The sequence below is a fragment of the Zonotrichia albicollis genome, chromosome 1 (genome assembly GCF_047830755.1).
Source record: "Zonotrichia albicollis isolate bZonAlb1 chromosome 1, bZonAlb1.hap1, whole genome shotgun sequence".
Lineage (NCBI taxonomy): Eukaryota > Metazoa > Chordata > Aves > Passeriformes > Passerellidae > Zonotrichia > Zonotrichia albicollis.
In genome coordinates, this window is record NC_133819.1 from 25,261,513 (window position 1) to 25,284,615 (window position 23,103).

Genomic DNA, 23,103 nt, shown 5'->3' on the forward strand with positions numbered 1-23,103 from the left:
ATTAAATGGAAGCACCACCATAGAAAAAAATCAATTGTATTTAGCAGAAGGATTACGTGAAAAACATGTTGCTTTCGTCTCCTTCCTTCATTCAATTTGTTTTAACCACTGAAACTCCTGGCAGAGTTTTGTTTGAAGAATCCAGCACTAAAACACAGTAAAAAAACCTGGACACCACTTGCAGAAGTCCAATCTGTTCCTGTCCCTGCACACCCCTCAGTGAATCTGGAGGTACTGTACCACTGGAGTGACCTTAGGTGACAGTGATGTCTTAGCCACAGGACAGAGCAGGGCTCATGCTCCAGAGAGCTGCATCAAGTGCATGTTTCTTGTCATCCCCCAGCTGACTGCAAAAAGGCTGCAGGTGCTACAGCTGAGAACAAGCCAAAACATCCCATCCTCTCCTGGCAAATGTGAGTCTTTCCAATTTTCTCGGTAAACTGGAAGCCACTGGAGAGAATTATCCCACTTGTTTAAACACATTGTCAACGTCTTGGTGCTGCCATTTACCCACCTCCTTGTCAGCCAGAAAAGAGTCATTTAGCTGTAGACAGACAGCAAGACAAAACTCTGAATGGGATGATGCCAGTCTTCTGAAACTCCTTATTCACACCTCCTCCCTAGCTCAGAAACTAAGTTCCAGCTCAAAATGGTTTACACATACTGCACACAGATAAAGAAGACTGACCTCAGGAAGGCAGAGACTTTTTAGGCTATGGTTATTTTGAGCAGTGCTACACATTATCCAGTTACACCAGGCAGAAAGAAGCACAGGGATCCTGAGCCACATGACATTTCCAAGCCATGACCATGGATGGAAGCAGTATGGCACACAAGAACATGCAGACAATCACATGGTAACAAACAATCCCTGCTGTCACAAACAAACCAGACATTTCTAATCACTGCACAGTGCACATCAATGCAATAAACTCCTTGAAGTGTTTACCCCAAAAGGCTATCCATACCCGCAGCCTCCATGCCCGAAAGCTGAGATAACTCACAGCATAACTATGTTTCAAAAAGAGCTCACTAGCTACTGGCAATTTATCAGGAAATTCTTGATCAGATGTTTGTAACATATGTTGTGTATATGCAGCTAATATAAAAAATATCACCTTGAAAATAAACTGAAAAACAATAAAGCAAAACTGTAGTCTTCAGAGATGCTATCTGACTTGCAATGATTTTATTATTTTATTTATACTTATAAATTTTATTTCTGTCCCATATTATTTTACCTAGACAGACTCAGGTTTAAAGAACTACAATCGTCATTACTTTGAAATACAAATTACACATCCTAAAGAACCTTTTCCAATTAGACTTTCTGTAAACTTAGATATACATCCAAAACAAGCATCTTCCTTGATGCTGGAAGTCCAGAATTCCCCCAGGTAGCATAAGACTCTGCGAAAAAATAATTCATACATCATGGCAGGCATGCTGGAACCAGAATTTTAATGAAATTATTTCCTGCCTAGAGATTTTACCTCAGCTTTCACTTACAGCTCATTAAAAGCTTCTTTACCTTCCACTTAGATAAAATTTCATGTTTGCATTCCATCCCAATGGATCTACAAGTCATCAGATACAACACAATCTTTGCCACTGGAGTAGATCCCAAGGTTCAATTATAGAGAATACTAATTCAACTAATATTCTGGGCGTAAATAAATTCCCAGACAATGCAGAAATGGTTTTACCAGACCCACATATAAGCATGTTAGAATTCATTGTGTGGAATAGATTTTACATGCTGAGAAAGGGGCTGATGTTGCTCTTCATAAGGCAGACTTGCCACTTAAGTGAAGATGGAACAGGACCATATCCAAACAGATACGTATGAATGATATATAGTATAGATAGATGAGCTAATTTTAAGCTAGCAAATGAGCAGGGTAAAATAACACACCTTGAGCTCTAGGTTGATGCAAATAGATTGTTAACTGCATTAAAGCCAAGGAGTTTGGAGGCTATACTTTCAGGCATCTCTCTTATTGCAGACAGAAGAAGTGCTAGAAGAATATAAATATTCAGAATCCCATATAAATACTTCATATTTAAAGCCACAAGAGATCCATCTTGTACATGGATAAAACACACTAATCTTATTTTCCAACTACCTTGAGCTTTGCCAGAAGTGATGATTAGTCCAAATGCTTCAACAGATAATGATCATGGAACAAGTTTATGTGACATAATAGGACCCAATCTAAAGGAATAAATCTAGCTAGATTATTCCATTAAAAGTTGCAAATTGCATTGTACTTACAAAGCAGTACCTGAAGCACCTTACAGAACCATCTGGTCCATGTTAAGTGCAATGTAAAGTGCATTCACACATCAGGAATGCAGAAAGGTAATTTGGTATCCACTGTGGTCTCCTGCTGTCTAAGGTCCAAGGTCTAGACATCAGACTAAAAAGACTGACTCATGCACAGGCAGAATGTCAGTAGGAAAAGCTGAGTACCAAAGGTTACAAAGCTTAAAGGAAGATTTCCACGCCTGTGAGCAGTAACTCTCCACTTTGTGCCGAGAGCTATTTCTGTGCCCAAACTTCAGTGTCTGTAATCCAATGCTGCAAGGCAAGAATCAGCAGGGAAACTTTTGTGATTCAAGGATTTACAGTTCTAGAAAGTGGGTAAACAGATGTGCCCAATTACTGTGACTGACTGAGCATCCTAATAGATCGTACTGGTACTAGGCAGCTTCATCAATTAATTTACTTGAAAATCCTTGCTGCCTGCACCAATGCTGACAGCATCTTTATTAGCAGCATTAGAACTTTTCCTGAGTGCATCTCACCTCTGTGGACACACCCAGAATTGTCATCCTTATTCTCCCGGGTTATGCTCTGACCTATATGATCATCACCAAAGGGCTGGCTGGTTCATTAGGACCACTGATATCTTCCATCACAACCAATTATCCCCACAGTATCATCCCATCTAAGTAAAATCCTTTCAAGTAAGAGAAACATCCCTCCACAAGATGAGAAGAAAGCCTAATAGTTGAGACTAATCTCCAAAGCTAGAAAACTCCTCCCTCAGTGCTTGCTTTTCCTAATTAAAGTTAAAAACATAAAAGAACCCAAAGAAAGAACCTAAATATTCCAAATACCTAACCATATCGTTGCAAGCTCTTTTAGGTCTGTGACTCTAGACTCTCTTAACCTCTCTCAACAACCCTTGCACACACATATTTTTGGGGTTTTTTTTTAATAGTTAGAAAGTGTTGCATTTTTATTCTGAGTTTTTCTACAGGTTTTCCTCATATCTCTAAGCAAACAGATGAAGCAAACAGGACTGGTACTTTTTTAAAACTGTGACTTTAAATCACCAACATCAAGATACATTTCCGAGGCTTATTCTGTAGTTGGAAGGAGATACCAGAACACATTGCCAGAGGCATTTTTTCCTAATCAAGTAGCACATTTGCTTTTTCATTCAAAAGAGGTTCTGATTCCTATTTCTGTCACAAAACTGGTTTATGTCTTAGCTACTTAGGAGTTACAATAGTCAATACAAAGCCTAAGGGAATATGATTTAATCATGTGATACCTGACGTCCTCTTCATACAAAGTTAATTAGGCTCTGTTCTACAAAGTCAATTTGAAACATTTGTCTCAATAGCATTATCTTAATTATTCCTCATCAAAATGATACCACCTCCTACTGTGAACTAACATACTTGTGTAAACAAGAAAAAAAGAAACCTGGCAGTCTTGAAGCAGGTTACCATTTTAAAATTCTCTAGTGTAAATACTAATACAGGCATTAAGTATTCAGGAGGAATACAAATAAGAAACTCATGTGTTTCACCTCTTTTCCTACTGAAGACTATTTTTAATAGTACTGCTGAAATACAGGTAATAGAGGGGTTTTTTATTAGCAAATTTTACTTCCTGTAACAAAGTACCCGAAAGTAGAAACAGACAAGAAGTCCTTGCAAAAGGTAGCATTTTATTCTTTATATGCTACAAGTAAATTTTCCTTCTCTAAGATAAGCTTAATTCAAAAAAGATCAAAAGTAAAGTGTATGGAAATTACTTTTAACAAATGTTACTGCATATCAGCTCTGAATTAAATATATGTTTGGCAAACATGCTGTTCACAGACAGAAATACTTCCTAATATGAGTCTGGCAAGTTGAGTCCAAAATGTTCAATACTGTTATTTAACATTCTTTGACTAGTAGATTTAAAAATACAGGAGATTTTCAGACATCAAAGTCTAAATTTTTAATTTCATGTCTGTATCTACACAACAATGTAGAAAAAAATCACCTTCTGCATACAGGTGCAAAAACAAAGGAAAAGGAAAAAAAAAAACCAATTAGCCTGAATCAGAAGTTTTACCAATAGCATATCCTATTTATCAACATACTATACAAGTCCAGCACTCTGATTGTAAAAGCCTACACTTGGTATGTATTTCAACTTCGCTACCAGCATGATATTTGACAAGTCTGCAAATACTTTGATTCTTGCTTCCTTCCCATTACTCTTGACAAGCCATACTGTATTAGACCCACCAGTAAAAACTGAGTGAACTCAGCGTAGGTTAGGTGTCTTTTTCTATCCTTTCCAAAATGCAGCTGTACGAACTCGGAATTCCAGTTAAAAGGAATGTGCTGATGAATCGTGGTCTGGCCAAAAACTTGTTTGGCATCCTCTGGGAAGAAAAGAAAAGTGTTCATTTAGTAATAAAATAAAATAACAACAGAGACAAACATATAAACAAATATATATAAATATTTTATAACAGGAAAGCGATATTGTTCATATAAATTAGTAACACATTGTAAAGCAAACCTAATGTTTTTTGTTTACTCAAATCATTACCCTCACAAATAGTTCCTGAATAATACTTTTACTTTTGAAGTTTTATATGCACAGCATTTATTTAAAAGGAGCTCAGATATTTCAAGTTCAAGCAAGGGAAAATTAAAATTAAAAGACAATTTATAAAAAGATGATTAAAGCTAACTAATTTTCAGCATAATCTTTTCAAGCTGCTAATAATGTCAGTTTTGTATCACTATAATTCATGCTTTTATATTTTTCCCAGAGCTCACCACATTCAAACAAATCAACTGCAAAAATACCATTATTCCAAGATCCAGTTTTCTGGAGTTACTTATGGAGCACTGACAAGCAGGACAGGGGATGGGGGGAGACATGGCAAGCAGGAATAAAAACTTATTGCCAGCACTATGCATGTTTTTAACCTAAATCTCTTCTACAAGGAGGAGGGCATTGTGACAAGTATGATCACACCTAAATACAAGCTTCATATTTAGTAGTCACAACTGGGCAACAGTTTACTACACCCTAGGCAGACTGGTAATACACAGCAGTTTCTGTGAAAAAGCAACTATTTGATACACAATCAGTAGTAAGGACCACACGTTTCTGCAACTAGACAGCGTATACTGTAAGTAATGAAAACAGCAGTGAGATCTGAGCAAGTATTTGTCTCAAAGGACAGAGCCCACTTCAATGTGATAGTTGTCTCAGCCAAAAAAATAGGGCAGAGAAATCCTCTGAAGACAAGCTCAAGGCCAGAGGTTCCCAGCTGCTCTGTGCTCTCCTAATTGCTGTATGACTCTTGCAGCAATGCAAGCCAAGAGCCAGTTCTTGTCTCCTGCGAGCTCCTTTGAGCATGGAGAGATGGTTCCCAGGAGTCACTCCCTACCCACAGGCTGGGCCAGGAGCTGGTCTGCTCCCTTCACGCTTTGTGGAAGAAAGACCAGGAGTCCAAACCACGAGCTCCTGTCTGTCTCTGCAAGCAGCAGAGCTGTAAGCCAGTTCCCAAGCACGGCTGGTGCCTGGGGTTGAGGAAATCAGCACAGCTTAGTGCTTGCCTGTGTTCAGAACAAGCTGGGAATCACCCCACTGGAGCCAGCCTGTGCCTGCCAGGCAGGACTGGGAGCCACCTTCCACTTCATTCCAGTGCCACAAGCAAAGGTGGGAGCTGACTCCTTGGGGCAATGAGGTCGTGTCTCCTGTGCATGCTGAGCTCTGGCTTCTGGTTCAGTCCATGCCAGGCAGGCACAGCAGCTCTCTTGACTTGGGGAAATATAGCCAGGGTGGAATCCTCTCTTTTAGGCAAGGAAGCAGGTAAAAGTGAGTGAAGTGGCACAGCTGAGAGCCAGGAAGATGTCAGGAAGAGCCCAAGTAAAAGAAGAATAAAGACACAGAAAAAAAAAACAGTCACAAAGAGATGAAAGGAGCATGTGTCCTGCTGCACTGACCCAAAAGCCCTGCACATGGTATTACCCACAAGAACAGCTTGTTCTAAAGCAAGAAGGCTTCACTGAGAGAGCAGAAATGAAACTGCAGACCTCTTCCTGTCTCACAAACTTGTCTGTAGTTTCAGCTTTAAAAACACAGCACTCACTGATCCCAGGAAATCAGTGGTGAAAGAGCAAGTTGGATTTAACCTACAAATAGAAAGACTAACCCCAGTTAACCTCAAATTCATAAAATTCATAACTGCAAGTCCTAATGTCCTATGAGAATTTTCTCCAAGCAAAGTCAATGCCTCCAGGACAGCCCCATTGTTCATTCATGTCTTAAGCTCCATCACAGCCAGCTTGGATCTTGTCTGCCAGCTTCTCCCAGAGCAAAATTCTGCTCTCAAAGCAGTGGGAGAGAAATCTATTGGTTCAGGGTGAGGTCCTGTCCCTCTACTTGAAGTCTTTCATTTTGGGTGCTTCCTACTGACACAGCTCAAGGCACCTTGCCACATATCACTGGAGATCACATTTATAAAATTCCTGCTTTCTGCCAGACTTTCTTCAAAGAAGGCAACCGGCATGAAAAAGACAGCTTGTCCTGCCTGCATACAAGAGGAAATAAAGGTTGTCTCTTTCTGGCAGTGACGACTGCTTTTACAGAGAAATAAAAACATTCACAGAGAAATCAGATGTTCATCTGCTTCCTCTTTCCCTCTCATCCCAACTCCAGAATTTCCTCAGAGCAAGCCACTGATACTGTGTGGATGAGATTAAGAACAAATCATCATTTACCAAAAACTGTGGCAGGACTCCAGACTTGCCTTTGTCAGAGAAAAAAGGTGCATTATTACCTGATGCAAGGTAAGAGATACCAGAAACTTAGCTAGCATAAAATGAGTCTCATTAGTTTTGGTGGGGCAAGGCTCCATGCAATTCTTAGAATGAAACTTCTAATTTTTAACATAAGAAAGTTGCACAGTCTCCTTTGAATATGCCCTTGTACTTTTATTTTAATTTATTATTATGCATAAGCCACCTTGAAGGAACAATGTGTCCTGCTCCCCCAGCTCTGTGTCCTGTAAACCCTCCTTGGCAGGAGCCCAAAATTAAAATTCCATCTCAAGAAAATGAAACATAGAATCATAGAATGGCTTGGGTTGAAGGAGAACTTAAAGATTATCTAGCTTTAACCCAAACCATTCTATGATTCTATGATGTCCTATGGGCAGGGACATCCTTCACTAGACCATGTTTCTCAAAGCCTCATCCAATCTGGCCTTGAACAATTCCAGGGATGGGGCATCCACAGCTTCTCTGGGCAACCTGTTACACTGTTTCACCACCCTCACAGTAAAGAATTTCTTCAATATAACTAACCTAAACCTACTCTCTTTCAGTTTAAAAGCATTCTCCCTTTTCCTATCTCATAGGCTCCCTTTGGGTACTGGAAGGCTGCAATTAGGTCACCCCAAAGCCTTCCCTTCTTCAGGCTGAACAACCCCAATTCTCTCCACTTTCCATCAGAGGAGACGCGCTCCTTCCCTCAAATCATGGGTTTCCTCCTCTGGACTTGCTCCAACAGGTCCATGTCCTTCCTGTGCTGGGGACCCCGAGCTGGATGCAGTGTTCCAGGTGGGGTCTCACCAGAGCACAGCAGAGGGGCAGCACCTCCTCCCTCACCCTGGTGGACACGCTGCCTTTGTTGCAGCCCAGGACACCTTTGTGTCTGGGCTGCAGGGGCACATGACCAAGACAGGCCCAAATGTCAGGAAGTGAAAAGAATGGTAACTTCAGACTAAATACAATGTTTAATTATTGGCATTACAAAAGGTAAAGGAACGCACAGCAATGAAAGTGAAAACCTCATCATGCCAATTTGGAATATAATAAGGTCTCTATCCAGACCATTTGCATTCCCTTGGCTGTTTTAGAGATTAAAGGCCACAAGGATGTCTCAGAAGTTCATGTAAGTACAAGTATCACTCTAAACATTCCAAGTTAAAGATGTGCACTTAATTTTTCCTATGACCTGGAAAACACAGACTACCACATCAGACAAGATACGGTAAGAGAATCCACACAACTTGATCTTTTCACAATCATACTGTATATTGATGTCAATATGACTTGGCAGCTACTACCAGATGCTTTTCTGACAGAATGCATGTTGGATTATACAGTGCAGGCAGCTGACTGGAAAATTGCCTACTGTGCTTCTACTGATTCTTTGATGGCATGAGACATAGTATCCTCTTTGCCACTGCTTTTTTACTCATACCCCATACTTCCTTTTTGCAACCATTTGTGGTGCACAAACTCCTATGCCCAGTGAACAGCCTTCTTCCTCTTCCATTGCTAGGTCTCATTACCCATTCATCTACCACATCACTGACTCAAGTCTCATCTCTAGGCAGATTGCCCAATTCAGATATTAAAAACCATTCATACTACACCAAAAAATGAAAGCATTTTAGCTTCTGATTTAACCATCAAAATGTATCCAATTATGTACCAGAGCTCACTCCAAGTTACTGTTCAGTTCTAACACTGTCATCTCCTAATCATCTAAATCCAGTATTAAAATAAAAAATGGACAATGAAAAAAAATATAGTGTTGCATTAAACCTGCAGTTGGAAGTTCCACAGCTATCCACAAGTCACTTAACTAAACACAGCAAAACACAGAGAAGCTGAGGTGTGCCTCTGTAGCCAGGAGTTATGATGTCTGCTTAGACTTTTTTTTTAAAGGAATCTGTTTCAGAGCTAGACAGTAATTTGTAATGGAAAGGACATCTGGATTTCATGGAGTCCAGTTCAAAGAAAGTCCAACCAGAAGAGGTTGCTCAGGGCCACGGCCAGATGAGGTTTGAACAGCCCCTCAAGAATTTCTGACTCAGGATAAGGGAACATTGAAATCCCAGATGGTCATAATCAGTGGCACAGGGTCTAGTTGGAGGCCTGTCACCAGTGGCATTCCACAAGGTACAAGACTGGCCCCGGTATTGCTTAATCAGCAAGTTCCACCTGAACATGAGGATGAACAACATTACTGTTTAAGTGTCTGAGCACTGAAGCAGATTGCCCAGAGAGGCTGTGGAGTCTCCCTCATGGGAATTACTCAAAACCCATCTGGACACAATCCTGTGCCATGTGCTCTGGGATGACCCTGCTTGAGCAGGAAGGTTGGAGCAGATGACCTGCTGTGGTGTCTTCCAACCTGACCCACGCTGTCATTCTGTGAACAACTCCAACAGAGATTCCACAACTTCTCTGGGCAACTGTGCTTTGATCCTAAACAAGTATTTAACCAAAATATGCAATAAATGGAAGCTTTAAAATCCAGTTCAGAACACTGTTTAATTGCTTCAGTTCTAAAAAAAGCAAAATGTTAATGCTTCAATGTCAAGAGCCAGAACATCACAAAAACAATCTAGAGCTAGCAAAAGATACAATTTGTGTGTTTGCTTTGCTTGAACCAGAGCTGTAAGAAAGCAAAATAAGCAACAGGTTGAAGTAATTTTCAGAAATCCATGCTGTCACTTTTATCCATCTTTTAAAAAATTCAACTCTGAAACTCAATTTTAAAATAAATTGCAAGGTTCTAAAACAAATAATTGTTTGTCCCTCCACAGTCTCTAACTAAAAAATAGCAGCCTTGCCATTCATTTCTGATCACTGCATGAAAGAGTTGGTTTATTTTCCCTCCAGGTGATCTGCCTGCTGATTTACAGTGGGGGTTTTTGGTCCCTTAAGTCCTAGGAACCTTCTCTGCACTGTACTGATGTGTATGTTTAAACGCTTATTGCACAAACAAGCATTGTTTGCTGCATTCACATTTCCATTCCTGTGATTCTATTCCATATTCATTCCTATGACATTCCATTTCCTGTGATTAAGAAGTAAAATAGAAATAAAGCATGCTTTGGAATTACTACAGATGCACTTGACACAGCAAGGAGCACCAAAATTCTCCAAATGAAATTTGGACTTACAAATTTTAGGTTTTAAAAGGAAAACTCTGAAAGTCATTATTCCACTGTATTTTGTGTCTAAGAAAAGACACTTAACAGAACAAGCTACTAAAATCTTTACCGGGTATAGTCCATAAGTATCTGAATATCTGATATATTAAATCTGAAATTCTTTCAAACTATTTATTTTGCAAGTATATTTTTCAGATGTAGACAGAATCAACACTTCTTTATTTTTAAACCAGCAGGGACTAATTTCACTGTAGCTGTCCAGCAATAAAAAATTTACTTCAGAATTCACATCTTTGTTTCCTACAGCAATTTAATATATGAACCAAAGTGATAAAAGCAAACTCCCGGCTCAAGAAATAACCATGAACTTTACTTTCCAGCATAGACTTGAAAGCTTTATATCTTTAACAGCTATTTTACTTAGATAGATGATATTTAAAAAAAAAAATCACTTTCTTGCAAAGCATTAACACACATTTTCCCTCACTTAAATACTTCAATTTCAAACACACCACAAAATGTACTCCCACAACAGTACTGTATTAGTATAAAACTATTTTAGTTCAATTAAAATGTCTAACTATCTACCCTCAAACCTATCTAAACTGTAATTTTCACTTTGAGCACTTCCAGCATATTCTCAGTTTTGTTTTCTTTTATCAGCTTCTTAAATCAGGTCCTGAATTCCAAATGTTAGGGAAATATAGTCATTAACTGCTAGGTAACAGCAGATTTTCCAATTTAGAAAACTAAATTACACACACCACAAAAATATGTGTATTTTGCTATCTGAAATTTCATATTAAAATCTGTAATAACAAAACACTTTTCTGACTCCTAGAACTTGCTGAAGTTTCTACTTTCTAATCTGCAATTCCAGGCCAGTTTGAAAATGGGATGGGGAAAAACCTTAATAAAAAACAATCTTGAAGTTATATACAGCTCCTGACATGGTTTAAAATATGTTCTGGTATAGAAGCTTTTGGTGCCTCCCCAAGTGCTGCCTAGTAATCATGTTTGGGTTTTTTTTCCAACAGGATATACAGATGGCAGACCCTCAGCTTACCAAAGAGTTACTCTGTTAACTAAAGAGTGAGCTCATACAGTTGAACCTGACTCTCAAATTGGCGTGTTCCCACCTTTCCCACACCAGTTTTTGTTCTTTTTAAGTAGCATGAAGTAGCAGCAGAAAGCACAATATTTTAGCCATCTGAGCATGTAGTATTCTTGAACTATCCCACCAATTGGAAGTGCTCTCTGTTACCTCTATCTTTTAAAATTGGAGCCATTATAGTCAATTGTGCAAATCTACGGTTGGTCGTCCGTAAAGAGGATTTTTAACCCACTGAACTGGAACATCTTCCAAGCAGTTCTTCAGATCTCTGACAAGATACCATACAGCACACACATGCCAATCTGATATTCCCATACATCTACATTCAGTTGTTCAAAAAATACTCATATATCACTTGAAAAGTTTCAAAAATCAGGGTAGTTCTTTTTGTAATAAAACCTAATCATTAAAGAGGTGCAATAAAGGTCCACATATATAAAAAAATTGATGTTTTTTCACCTCCAGATGACATACCAGCATCTGGAGCCCATCAATGAGAAGCAAAAAGCTTATGATACTTGTTGATACTTGTTAGGAAATGCATTTGTTAACTTGGCACACCCTCAGGCGTTAAAAAAGACTGTACTGTGACAGCCCCACTGGAGTGCCAGCATCCTCAGAGGCAGCCACAGCAGGGTGGAGAAGCAGGAGCCTGGAGTCTCCCACTAAAGCTGGTCACTTCTATTCCGAGGGGAACCACAACCATTTTGAGGCTGCAAGAAGCAACAAAGGCTGTGCAGCACCTGGTGTACACAGAGGTGAGATGAAGACCAGTATTGGTAAATAAATGTCTATCAAATGTTGCAAGTAGACTTTAAAGAATATAACTACCAAACAGATCCCTGAAAATGCCTGCAGCAAACCATGAAATCCAATACCAATCCTAAAAAAAGTTCAGCATGCATTCTCTTTCAGGACAGAGACACTAGCTACTGAACATAATTCATTGCCCTAGACAAACTTTTCAACAAGGACAGAGAAGTCTTGCAGATTAATTTCACATTAATGAAAACACTATCACACAGAACATGCTTGTGCTATCATGATTTTTCCCAATCAAAAAAAAATCCATGATAAGCTTCAACTTCACAAATCTGCTGAAATTGTTGTCTTTTTTATCCTCTTATCTTCCCCCTCCTCTGGTTGCTTGTGCCCTTGTCACTTCTGAAAACTACTAATTCACTTTCTCATGGCATATTCATACAGCATCCTGTTCAATTTGGCCCTAATTTTTGACTGAGATACTTGTGCACTTTTGTTACCTGTGTTAAATATTGGAAATACTACCAATAAAAAAAAAAAGACAGCAAAGAGCAAAAAGCAGGCTCTTTCCAAAAGTACCATTGCCCTCAGCAAGTAAAAGTCTGGATTCAAGCTTGTCTGCTGTCCGATTTTCGGCTGTTTGGATGGCCTGGAAAGGCCCGGGGTGGCCTTGGGGCAGCCCGCGTTTCAAAGGACGAGAAGAGGCTTGAGTTCTTTTCTCGGTCTCGGTGTTTATTAATTGTTTATCTAAAAGATTTTCTCTCGGCCCGACAGAGGTCTGCTCAGCAGCCAGCCATGAGAACACTCCCAGCCCCCCGGGGCGGTCACCTATCTTTATACTCAAAGTTACGTGTACAATATTTATCATTTTTCCCCAATACCTTTCACCCTTATTGCCCAGTGTACTTTTAGTAATGACCAATCCCAAAGTGCCACCATCACCACAGAAGATGGAGGAGAAGAAGAAGAAGAAGAAGAAGAAGAAGAAGAAGAAGAACAGGACACGCCCCAATTCCTCCATCTTACTTCTCTAAACCCCCCTGTACAGAAATCCTAAACCCTGTGTTTCACTCTCTAATTAACTTATCCCTTCACCATTCACCCCGGTGAAATCCTCCTATCCTCATACAAGTGTCGTCTCCTGTGTAGGATCAAAGTCCAGCCACCAGACACTTCTGGCAACATTCCAGGACTCCCGAGCCCCCCAAGGGTGATCTCGGTGACTCGGCACCTCAGTCCTGAGGTGCTGAGATCCCACAGTCTGCTTCTTCTATCTCCACTGTATGTGAGGGGGAATAAAATGAATTTACACATGGAATGTTACGTAATTTGCTTACTTAAAATGTCTTCAGAAATTTTCCAGAATGCAATCACTTAAAACTATTTCTACTTGAACTGCAGCCATCCATAATTTCAGTTCACTAGCAACAGCCTTACATTTTTTTGTTACCCTTCCTGGCCTCACTAGTAGTTAGCAACAAACTGCCAGCACCCTAACACCTCAAGTTTGAAAAGCACTAGGCCCTCTGTGGACATAAAAAATAAATCTAGTCCTCTTGCCCTGAATAATAATAACCATTAAAAAAACAAACAAACAAAAAAACCCAACCAGATGACTTCCACCAAGGTAAACAGCACAACCTGCTAACAAAAACAGAACATCACTTCTATTTTGTCCATACCAGGCAGCTGGGGGATGATGCATGTGACATACACAGAGAGGCTGATGGAATGGGGTTTTCTTAGGCTGGAGATGGAAGATGCAAAGGAGGAGCTCACTGCTGTCTACAGCTACCCAACAGATGAAGGGAAGACAAAGATGCACAGTGGAAGGACAAGAGACAATGGATGCAAGCTGGAACATTGGCAATCCCAAGCAGGCATAAGGAATTTAGTTTTCCACTCAGGAATTTAATTTTCCCCTATAATAGTGATCAAACTCCGGGAAATGCTTGCTCATAGAGGCTGCAGAATCTCCAGCCTCAGAGATTATTTTAAAAATTTATTAGATATTTCCCCTGGAGCAACTGGTCTTGATGGTGGTGCTGCAAGGGTTTGAACCATATGGCCACAGTCACCTCCAGTCTGAATTATTTGATGGTTCTCTTACCATCCCCAACAAAGCAACAGAACAAAACCAACAACAAAGAACAAACTGAAACACTGAATTTCAGTTCTGGATGATGTAGAAAACTCAACTGCATTTTCTAGACCAAATGAAACCAAACAGTGTAACAGGACAAAGCTTCTCCTAATATTTAGAATGACAGATTCACTTTGCATCCAAACAGGCTGTTTTTTATTTGCTTGCATCCAAGTCTGCTTGGTTATATAACATTTTAGTTAAAAGAGAAAAACAAAACAAAAACTTGCCAAATTGACATATGTCTAGAAATGAAATTCTCAAAAAACAGTCTGAGAAAATTTCAAAAATTGTTTTGAAGAAAATAAATATACTAACAAGTCTAATTCACATCCTTTTGTAATTAAAACTGGCAATTATTTGTGCAAAATCCAACACTGTACAAACAACAAAAAACATCAGAGACTGAACAGATTTCACATCTGCAATATTGCCACTGGATTCATTGTATCTAGGCAGCTGTCATTTGTACATCAGCAAATGTTCACTGCATAGGTGAAGCTGTGATGTGTAAGCTAACAAATCACTATCTACAACTGGTTTTAAGGCAATTTGAACCAGCAATGGAAGCATCACTGATAAATACTAAATACTACAGTTAATCAAGAGATCAAAGCTTACAGCTACAGCAATTTATTTTGTGGGTTCAGATTTAGCTTTTCATTTCTTTACATGGTGTTCAGTGTACCAGGCTGGGCATCACTAAGCTAGGTGTTGTGCAAGAGGTAAAAAGAACTACGGATTCCATAAAAACAAACAGCAATTGCAGTGCAAAGCATAAAACAAGTAATCCTCTGTAATGAAAGCAAGAGCTATGTCCCACGATCAGAAGTTAATTCTTTGGTCCTGAAAGCAATAATGAAACTCTGGCAATCATTTTTTGTATATTAAAAAATAACAGAACATTTTCATAGAGGAAAAAACTCTGAAGCTCATCACAATAGCTGTGGAGCTATTTAAACTTCTCTTAAGAGCTATGTCCTTTTAGAAAGTTTACAAACAAGTATTCAGGTAATTCAAGTATCAGGTATCACCTAACAGGAGCACTTAGTAAGATGTATCCTTAACTAATGTGTTTATCTAACAAATGTACTGATATAATTAATAACAGAAGCAGAGATCCACAACAGCTGCCAATAAAATTTTGTTTAAAGAAAAAAGCAAAATCCAGGGCTCGAATCTGCAGCTCCTACACTTAACAAAGAAAAATTTGGAGATTGGGTTCCCAATTTCCTTAATATTTTTGCTGGCTTTGGGGGGAGGTTGTTGTTTTGTTGTTTCATTTTTTTTTTAATAAAGGACTGACATTTGACAGCATACTCATATTTCTCAAAGCAGCAAAACACAGCATCCATTTTGAAACAGCTTCAGATTGAACTAGAGGATGTCTAGAAAAGAAAACCAAAACCATAAAACCACACACTATACCACAGCTCCATTTCATTAAGTACAAGAGCAAGATTTCTGTCCAGTGGGTAATTCTACTTTAATATAAATCAGAATTAAAATCTTTAAAACAGGTTCAATAATGGTTGGCAGCACAGACTCAGGCAACCACAGCTCTTATTGTGCCTTTCCTAACTCTCTTAGCAAAATCAACATGGACAACACTTATTTTGCCCTACACTAGGGCTTGTGAGAACTGGTATCAGAAAACGTAAGTTTCAGTTCCTGGGTATCACTAGTGTGTTATTCATAGCTCAGAACTGTTAGGTCCCATCGTTTATTTTACCCATCCAAAATTAAAGATGAAGGTTACAATGACTTCGTTTTGAAACACTTTTTTATGCAACCATCTCACCTTTTTTTAAATGCCATCTAGTAAAGAATTTCAAAGGGCTCTGCTTCTTTAATGAGGCATTAAAATACAGTCACACGACAAAAAAGCAACTCTACTAAGTCTCTTAAACCCCTGGACTTACATTATCAGCTTTTATGTGCCTGTCAACACTCAACACTAAGAAGCAATGGTTTGCTCTTTGCCTCGAATTTAAACTTTCCTGCTGAGAGCTTTAACTCCTTACAAACTGTCAAAGCTTTGACACTTCAGCAGAAAGTAAATCTACAACATGATGCAATGGCCAGGTGTAGTCTCAACCAGCCACCAGCCACTAATTTACTAGTGGCCATTTAATTCACCTCAAAAAGCAATAAACCAGAAATACTTCCCACCCCCCCATGTACCCACACTGCTTGCACATCAGCCCTTTTAAATAGGTAATAGTTCTGTCAAAGAACCAGGTACAGCTAACTTGCCACTTTAAAGAAATGAAACATTTAAAATTGTAGAGATGTCAACATACAGCTAAAATGCAAATCCATTTCCAATCCAGAAGCTAAAGTAAGAGTGCAGCATTTTTCAAGAAACTGAGGGCAAAGTGATAAATTGGAACTTCTTTACCAAGAACATTTCTCTGAGTATTACAGCCTGAATCTCACATTCAGTGTAAAAGTTCATTGGCATAAAGCTCATTATTAAGTCCTTTAACAAAGATGTCAAGCCAAGTGCACCTGTGAAAGAGTAAGAGTTGGATGGATTTCCATGGTAGAAAATGTGAAATCCACTGATGGGAACTATTCTGCTTGGTATAAGCTAAAATATTTGTATCATTATTTTAGTGTACAGAAAAAAATGACTGCAAAGATAAGCCATACTGTTTCTTTACAACAATAAAATGAGACAGAGACTCACAATGAGAGCCTTGAGATACTACACCTAACAGCAGTATACTGAAAAATTATCCTTTCCCTATTCTTCTGTTCCTTTCACACTGTAATTCCACAGTATACAAAACCCCTATTTAAGTCTCCTAACCTTGATAAGGACTTGATACTACTCTCATTCAAGTGAATGGAAAAAGATCTCATAATTGGCCTCAAAGATGCATGACTGAGGCATGGAGTGGCAAAGTTACAGGATAGTATTTTAATAATGTATTTATGAAAATATTAGGGTTTTTTTTCATAATAGCAGGAAAATAAAGTCCTTTTTTCTCCTTGTGATATAAAGTAAGGAACTAGCCTTGTCCAAAGGTCAACCATTTCTGCTGAGAATGCACAACACTGAGACAGCTCTACCATCCTCCCCAGTCCAGGCATTTAGTGGGGTGGTAGCCACAAGGTAGTACACAGAAGTTACAAATACATCTATGGTTTCAAAAGGGGAGATGAAGGAATCAAACAAAAGCTATCTGAGGTTCTGCCAATGTTGGCATGTCTCCTCTTTCAAATACTTTAAATACAGTCTGGCATGGGATTTTCTCTCATCACTAGAAGGACTTCAATGGACTTCAAATGCCAAAGAAATCCTTTGACTCACTGTGTCAAACCCCAAGGGAAACATCTGACAGCAGGAAAAGTAGGAACAAGAATGCCAAGAGTTAAAAAGTTAAGTCAGACTGATTCAGCATTCAGATCAAACGAATACAGTTCTTCCTAGATTATTAATGAGTGCTCCAAGCAACCAGGGGCTCTGACGCAGACAAGAAACTGCACATCACAGGCATTCCAGAACTCTGGTCTGCCTTCACTGGAACAAAACCCTAGTAAAATGTGCATTCCCTCCTGTTTTAAAAGCATGGCACCTCTCACTGATTCTCTGTCCATATACATACACAAAAATGTTAGGCACAAAATACTCTCTTCATCAAGGTTATGATCTGCAGATATTTTTTTCTGAAAATCCTTTAGCATCTGTAGTAACTTCTGAAATACTGCAAACAAAAAGCACATCTTTCACACCCTCAACACACTACCAAAATAATAAAAACCAAAAGAGACACAAGAAGAGACAGCAAGTTTTCTCACCAGCCACAACTTCAAATACAGATTTTTTGAGATGGTAGAAAGAATACAATGATGTTTCAAGCAATGGTTACAGAATCTTGTTAGTTCAAATGGAAAGAGAAGGGCTTTTTTAACTGAGCATAAGGCATGTGTGGGAAATACTAGTAAAACACAATGGATGTGTGAACCATATCTTTTGGAAAGACAAGAGAGTCAACAGCATCACAATTTCCCATTTACTTAGAACTGTTTAACAACCAAACAACAAAACTTGATATATAGGAATGACCATGTCCAAACGCAGCAGATTAGAAACAGCAATTTTAGACAGTGTAGGTACTCAGAAAAAAAATTCCCCATACTTTTTCAAATGCAAGCTCAATATCAGAAATTAGTCCAAACTGCTAAATTCCAAATCCTTCTTTCAATCCTAATGAATGGCCCTTATCATTAGGCAGGTGGGAGATAGTCCTGCAGATATCAAAAGCTATCTCTAGGATATCTAGAAAGAAACAGTCCTCTTAATCAAGTTTTAAACTGGCCTGAGTGTATCTCATTATCAGTGCAAACAGCCCACTTCCAATGCACAGCTGAATTTTACAGGGGGAGGGAATGGCAGAAGGCATATAATAATGAATTAATTACTATAAAATCTCACAGATAACAGTTTTAAGCCTTAGAAGTCAGCCAGCTTGAAATATAGCAAATTCAAACAAAAAAATAATTCAGGGTAATGATTTCAAACCCAACATTCACCCAGGTCTTCTGGCAACTTCCTTGCAGTTTTACAATCATTTCCTATGGTCATCTATCACTGCTGGTCTAGACCTGCACAACCATGTTGGGGAAGAGAAAAAGAGAAGTGACCAGTCCTCCAGAGGAAACAGTGATGATGACCTTGGCTTCATACTGTGCATATGTAGATGATTCAAGAAGTGCAGGCATGAAGTTGCTTGGCATTAGTGTAGTTCCACTACCAATCACTGTTTTCTACAGTAACAGGAGGTGAAACAGTTTGGCATAGGTACGGATTTTTACATCAAGAACGCACATTTAGGAATGTCTTACCAAAAGTAACTTCTCCTTTGCCAGTCTTGTCAAACAGCTGAAAGGCTACTATGAACAATGCATCTGGAGCACACAGGACTGATTCAAATGCCACAAACTCTTGAAAGGATATCAACCTAAAGGATGAAGGAAAAAACAATAACTATGAAACCAACTTGCTCACAAAAAACGGAAATACAATATAATATTGATTATACAAAAGAAATAAGACCATAACCAAAATATGTTCAAAATGTATTCAGCAGGGATTAAAATTTATCCTAAAATGCCCTCTCCCCAATGCTGTCAGGAAGCCTTTATATCACCAAACGGAAATGTCTGTTGAACAAGGCATTATTCTTCTCAGCAAGTCACAACAGAACATAAAATAAGCAAAACGCTCAGCATGGCTACTCACGTCAGCTTTAATGTCTAACTGAACTGCCCTCTGGGGGAGCCTACCTCCCTCCACTGGCAAGACAGAACCAATAAAGACATGAGTAACTTCCCTCAAGACTCAGTACTTAGCACTTTTGGAAAGCAAATCCATTCAAGACCTACATGCTGCCACTCACTTCAGAAGGAACCGATCAGAATGTGTTATCTGTTTGCTAGCAACTTATTAATCATCCATCACAGCCCTCCAGTCCTGCATGTTGAGTCACAAATTTCAATCAGTAGTCTGCATGTTCTTCCTCAGCCCAAGAGCAGTTTATTCAAATTCATCATTACAGCCTGGTTCCTAATGTGCTAGCACAGTAGTAGGGCATAGATAAACGCAGGGTTGTCCTTCCAGAAGTTAGTTCATAAGCAGAAACACATAATTAGACAACATGGCATTGTTTCCAGCAGTAGGTTTGATAACAGCAAAGACCTTGAACATTCTAATTTCTCTGCATCACACCCAAGAGTTCAAATGGAGATCAAACTCCTGTTCTTAAAGAGGCAAAGGCCAACTGTTCTTATTTCTGCTTCTTTAATGTCTAGGCTGTACAGTTTAAAATCATCTTCAAATATGTGGTGGCAGGGCCTGCTAGCAGTCTGGGATAGTTAAGATTGCTGTCTCTCAGGCTGCTTTATGTCAGTGTAGCAGACATGTAACTTTAATGGGTTCATGTGGCAGCAGCTGGGGAACAAGGATTGTTTCTGAAAAGCACAAAATTCAGTGTATCCAATGTCAAGAAACACACACAAACCCAGGGGATTTTTAATGGAAACTAACTATATTCTTAGGACTTTGGTCCAAAGTGACACTGCAGCCCATTCAATGAAAACTTCTACTCAGTATGCAAAAATAGTGAGGAACTAACAGGTTGAATAAGTTGGAAAAGATGTTTTTTTCCATCAAGTTATGATGACCCATGACTATACAGCAATTTCCAGTTACCTGTTTTATGGGAATTCAGAGAATATGCTGAGTTGGAAGGGGCCCATCAGGATCATGGAGTCCAACTCCTGGCCCTGCACAGGACCATCCCCAAAAATCACAACATGTCCCTGAGAGAATTGTCCTTCCTGAACTCAGACAGACTTGGTGCTGTGACCACTTCTCTGGAAAGCCTGTTCCAGTACCCAACCACACTCTGAATGAAAAACCTTTTCTTCATATCTAACCTAAACCTCCCTGAACTCAACTTCATGCTGTTTGCTTGAATTCTGACGGTGGTCACGAGAGTGAAGGGTTTAGTACTTGCCCCTCCTCTTCCCTTGTGAGGAAGCTGAAACCACAATGAGGTCTCCTTTCAGTCTGCTCCAGGCTGAGTGACCTCAGCCACTCCTGATATGGCTTCCCCTCAAGGCCCTTCACCATCCTTGTTGCCCTCCTTTGGGCACTGTGTAACAGCTTAATATTTTATATTGTGGCACCCAAAGCTGCACACATTATTCAAGGTGAGGCTGCCCCAGCCCAGAGCAGAGCAGGACAATCCCCTCCCTTGCCTGGCTGTGCTGTGCCTGATGTCCCCAGGACAAGGGTGGCCCTGCTGGCTGCCAGGGCACTGCTGACTCACATTTAACTTTCTGTCAACCAGAATTCCCAGGTCCCTTTCTGTGGCACTGCTCTCCAGCCTCTCATTCCCCGTCTGTCTGTACATCCAGGGTTACCACATCCCAGGTGCAGAACCTGGCACTTCCCCTTGTTACACTCCATTGGTTGGTGATTGCCCGTCTCCCTAGTTTGTTGAGGTGTCTCTGCAGGGCCTCTCTGCCCTTGAGGATGTCAGCAGTTGGCAAACTTACTTAGCATCCCTATGAATCCTGCACCAAGGTGATTTATGAAGATGTTGAAGAGCACAGGGCCAAGGATGGAGCCTGCAGAACCCCCTAGTGACAGGTTGGCAGCCTGATGTCACCCCATTCACTGTAACCCTTTGTGCCTGACCTGCAAGCCAGTCACTCACCGATCAGGGAACTGGGCTATTCAGCTGTGTGCTGGATATTTTGTCCAGAAGGACACTATGAGAGGCAGCATCACAAGCTTTGCTGAAGTCTTAAAAGATTACATCCACTGGCTTTCCTAGATCAACACTTGAAGTGTGTTTGCTGCGCATCAGCAGCCAAACATCCACAAGGTAACAAGGCAACTTCCATGAGGAATACAAAAACATGAGAAGATTAATAAAAGAGGACATTTTTTTAAAAAAAGCACAGCACAGAGAAGGCCTAAAAGCTGTTTCTACACTACCTCCCTCAATATACCTGCAATAAATAAAAGTAAAAGAAATGCAGAGTATGAAATGGTCTAACAAATAATTAACTCTGGGAGCTTGCCACCATAAATTATAACATAGTGCAAGAAGTAAATAAAAAGAAAACTCCTCAGGTATTCTTAAGATTAAACTCAAAATTAATGATGTCAGCAAACATATGGGAATGCCTTAAGCTCTACTGGCAAAGAAGTCTGTACCTGGTTATATATACACACATTAGCACACAAGCAATCCATCAGGCCTTTAAATGCCTTGGGAGCTCTCAGTACTTCCCACTGTTAGACACAGACTACACAGATACTCAGTCTTTCAAAGGAAGAAAACTTCCATCCCTTCTAAGCCAAAAGAAATTTTTTCCAAAGTAAAATTACGTTCAATTTTGAACCAATCTATCACAACCTACTCAGTTTTGTATTTATGCATATTTACTGTTACAATGTGACTTACTGGCTATAAAAAGCTATTATTATTTATTATTATTGGCTACATACCTGACAGAACAGTAAACAGATCCAAAGCACTGAGTTCTGTTCCAAAGATTATAATACATGCACACAGGAAAAACAAAAAGGACAGCAGGTGACAAGACTCTAGAATAGGATTGTTTGGAATTATAAATGTAAAATCTCAGCCAACATCATTTTGGTAAAGCTGCTTTTGTGTGAAACAACCTGCACATGTCCTTACCAATGGTTCACAATACAGTGATTACAGCCCAGAAAAGAAATACAGCATCTATCCCAGCAGAATCCTAGCACCATGTTAAGAACATATGCTATGTGATAGGCCTGGGTTTGATTAAAATTCCATGTATTAACACTATTACAAGATTTTATACTAGTAGAAGCATTTTTTTTTTCAGCACTTGGAAGCAATAACCCCCCTAATAAATCACAGATAAATGCTTAAAATAACCCTATATCCATTTTTTAAAACAATTAGTCATAGAACTAGGAAGATTAAAAAGTGTACAAATTGTGTAGTTCTAGCCAGACTGTTAAAGAAGAGACATTAATATCTGCTGTGCCAGCTGAATTCAAATTAACCCAATTTTTACATGTTAATTAAACCAGCTATTTTCTTCTTATTGTATTTTTGCTCCCTAAGTAGACTAGCCTGCTAGTGATTCCCAACAGATCTATTCTAAGGACGACGTATTCATTTACTTCTATTATGACCATACAATACAGTAACTGAGCAGTAATTTTTCAGTCAATTACACGTGTGATTCTTAATGCTTAAAGAAGCTGAAAAAATGTGTACTACATAGCCATATGCTCACTTCTCTGTACTGCACAAGGGTAGTTGCCTGGGTAA

The 23,103-nt window shown here is 39.3% G+C and overlaps 1 protein-coding gene across 3 annotated transcripts in view; it reads right to left on the bottom strand.

Annotated features, from left to right (window-relative positions):
* The window catches only part of SLC25A13 (solute carrier family 25 member 13), a 106,042-nt gene that overhangs the window by 50,704 nt on the left and 32,235 nt on the right, over positions 1-23,103 (bottom strand). For all 3 annotated transcript variants that reach the window (XM_074536220.1, XM_074536218.1, XM_026795224.2), the window contains 2 exons: positions 19,100-19,215; positions 4,537-4,676 (listed from right to left, as the gene is read on the bottom strand). In XM_074536220.1, the coding sequence (XP_074392321.1) occupies positions 4,537-4,676; positions 19,100-19,215 (256 nt within the window). The remainder of the gene's footprint in view (positions 1-4,536; positions 4,677-19,099; positions 19,216-23,103) is intronic.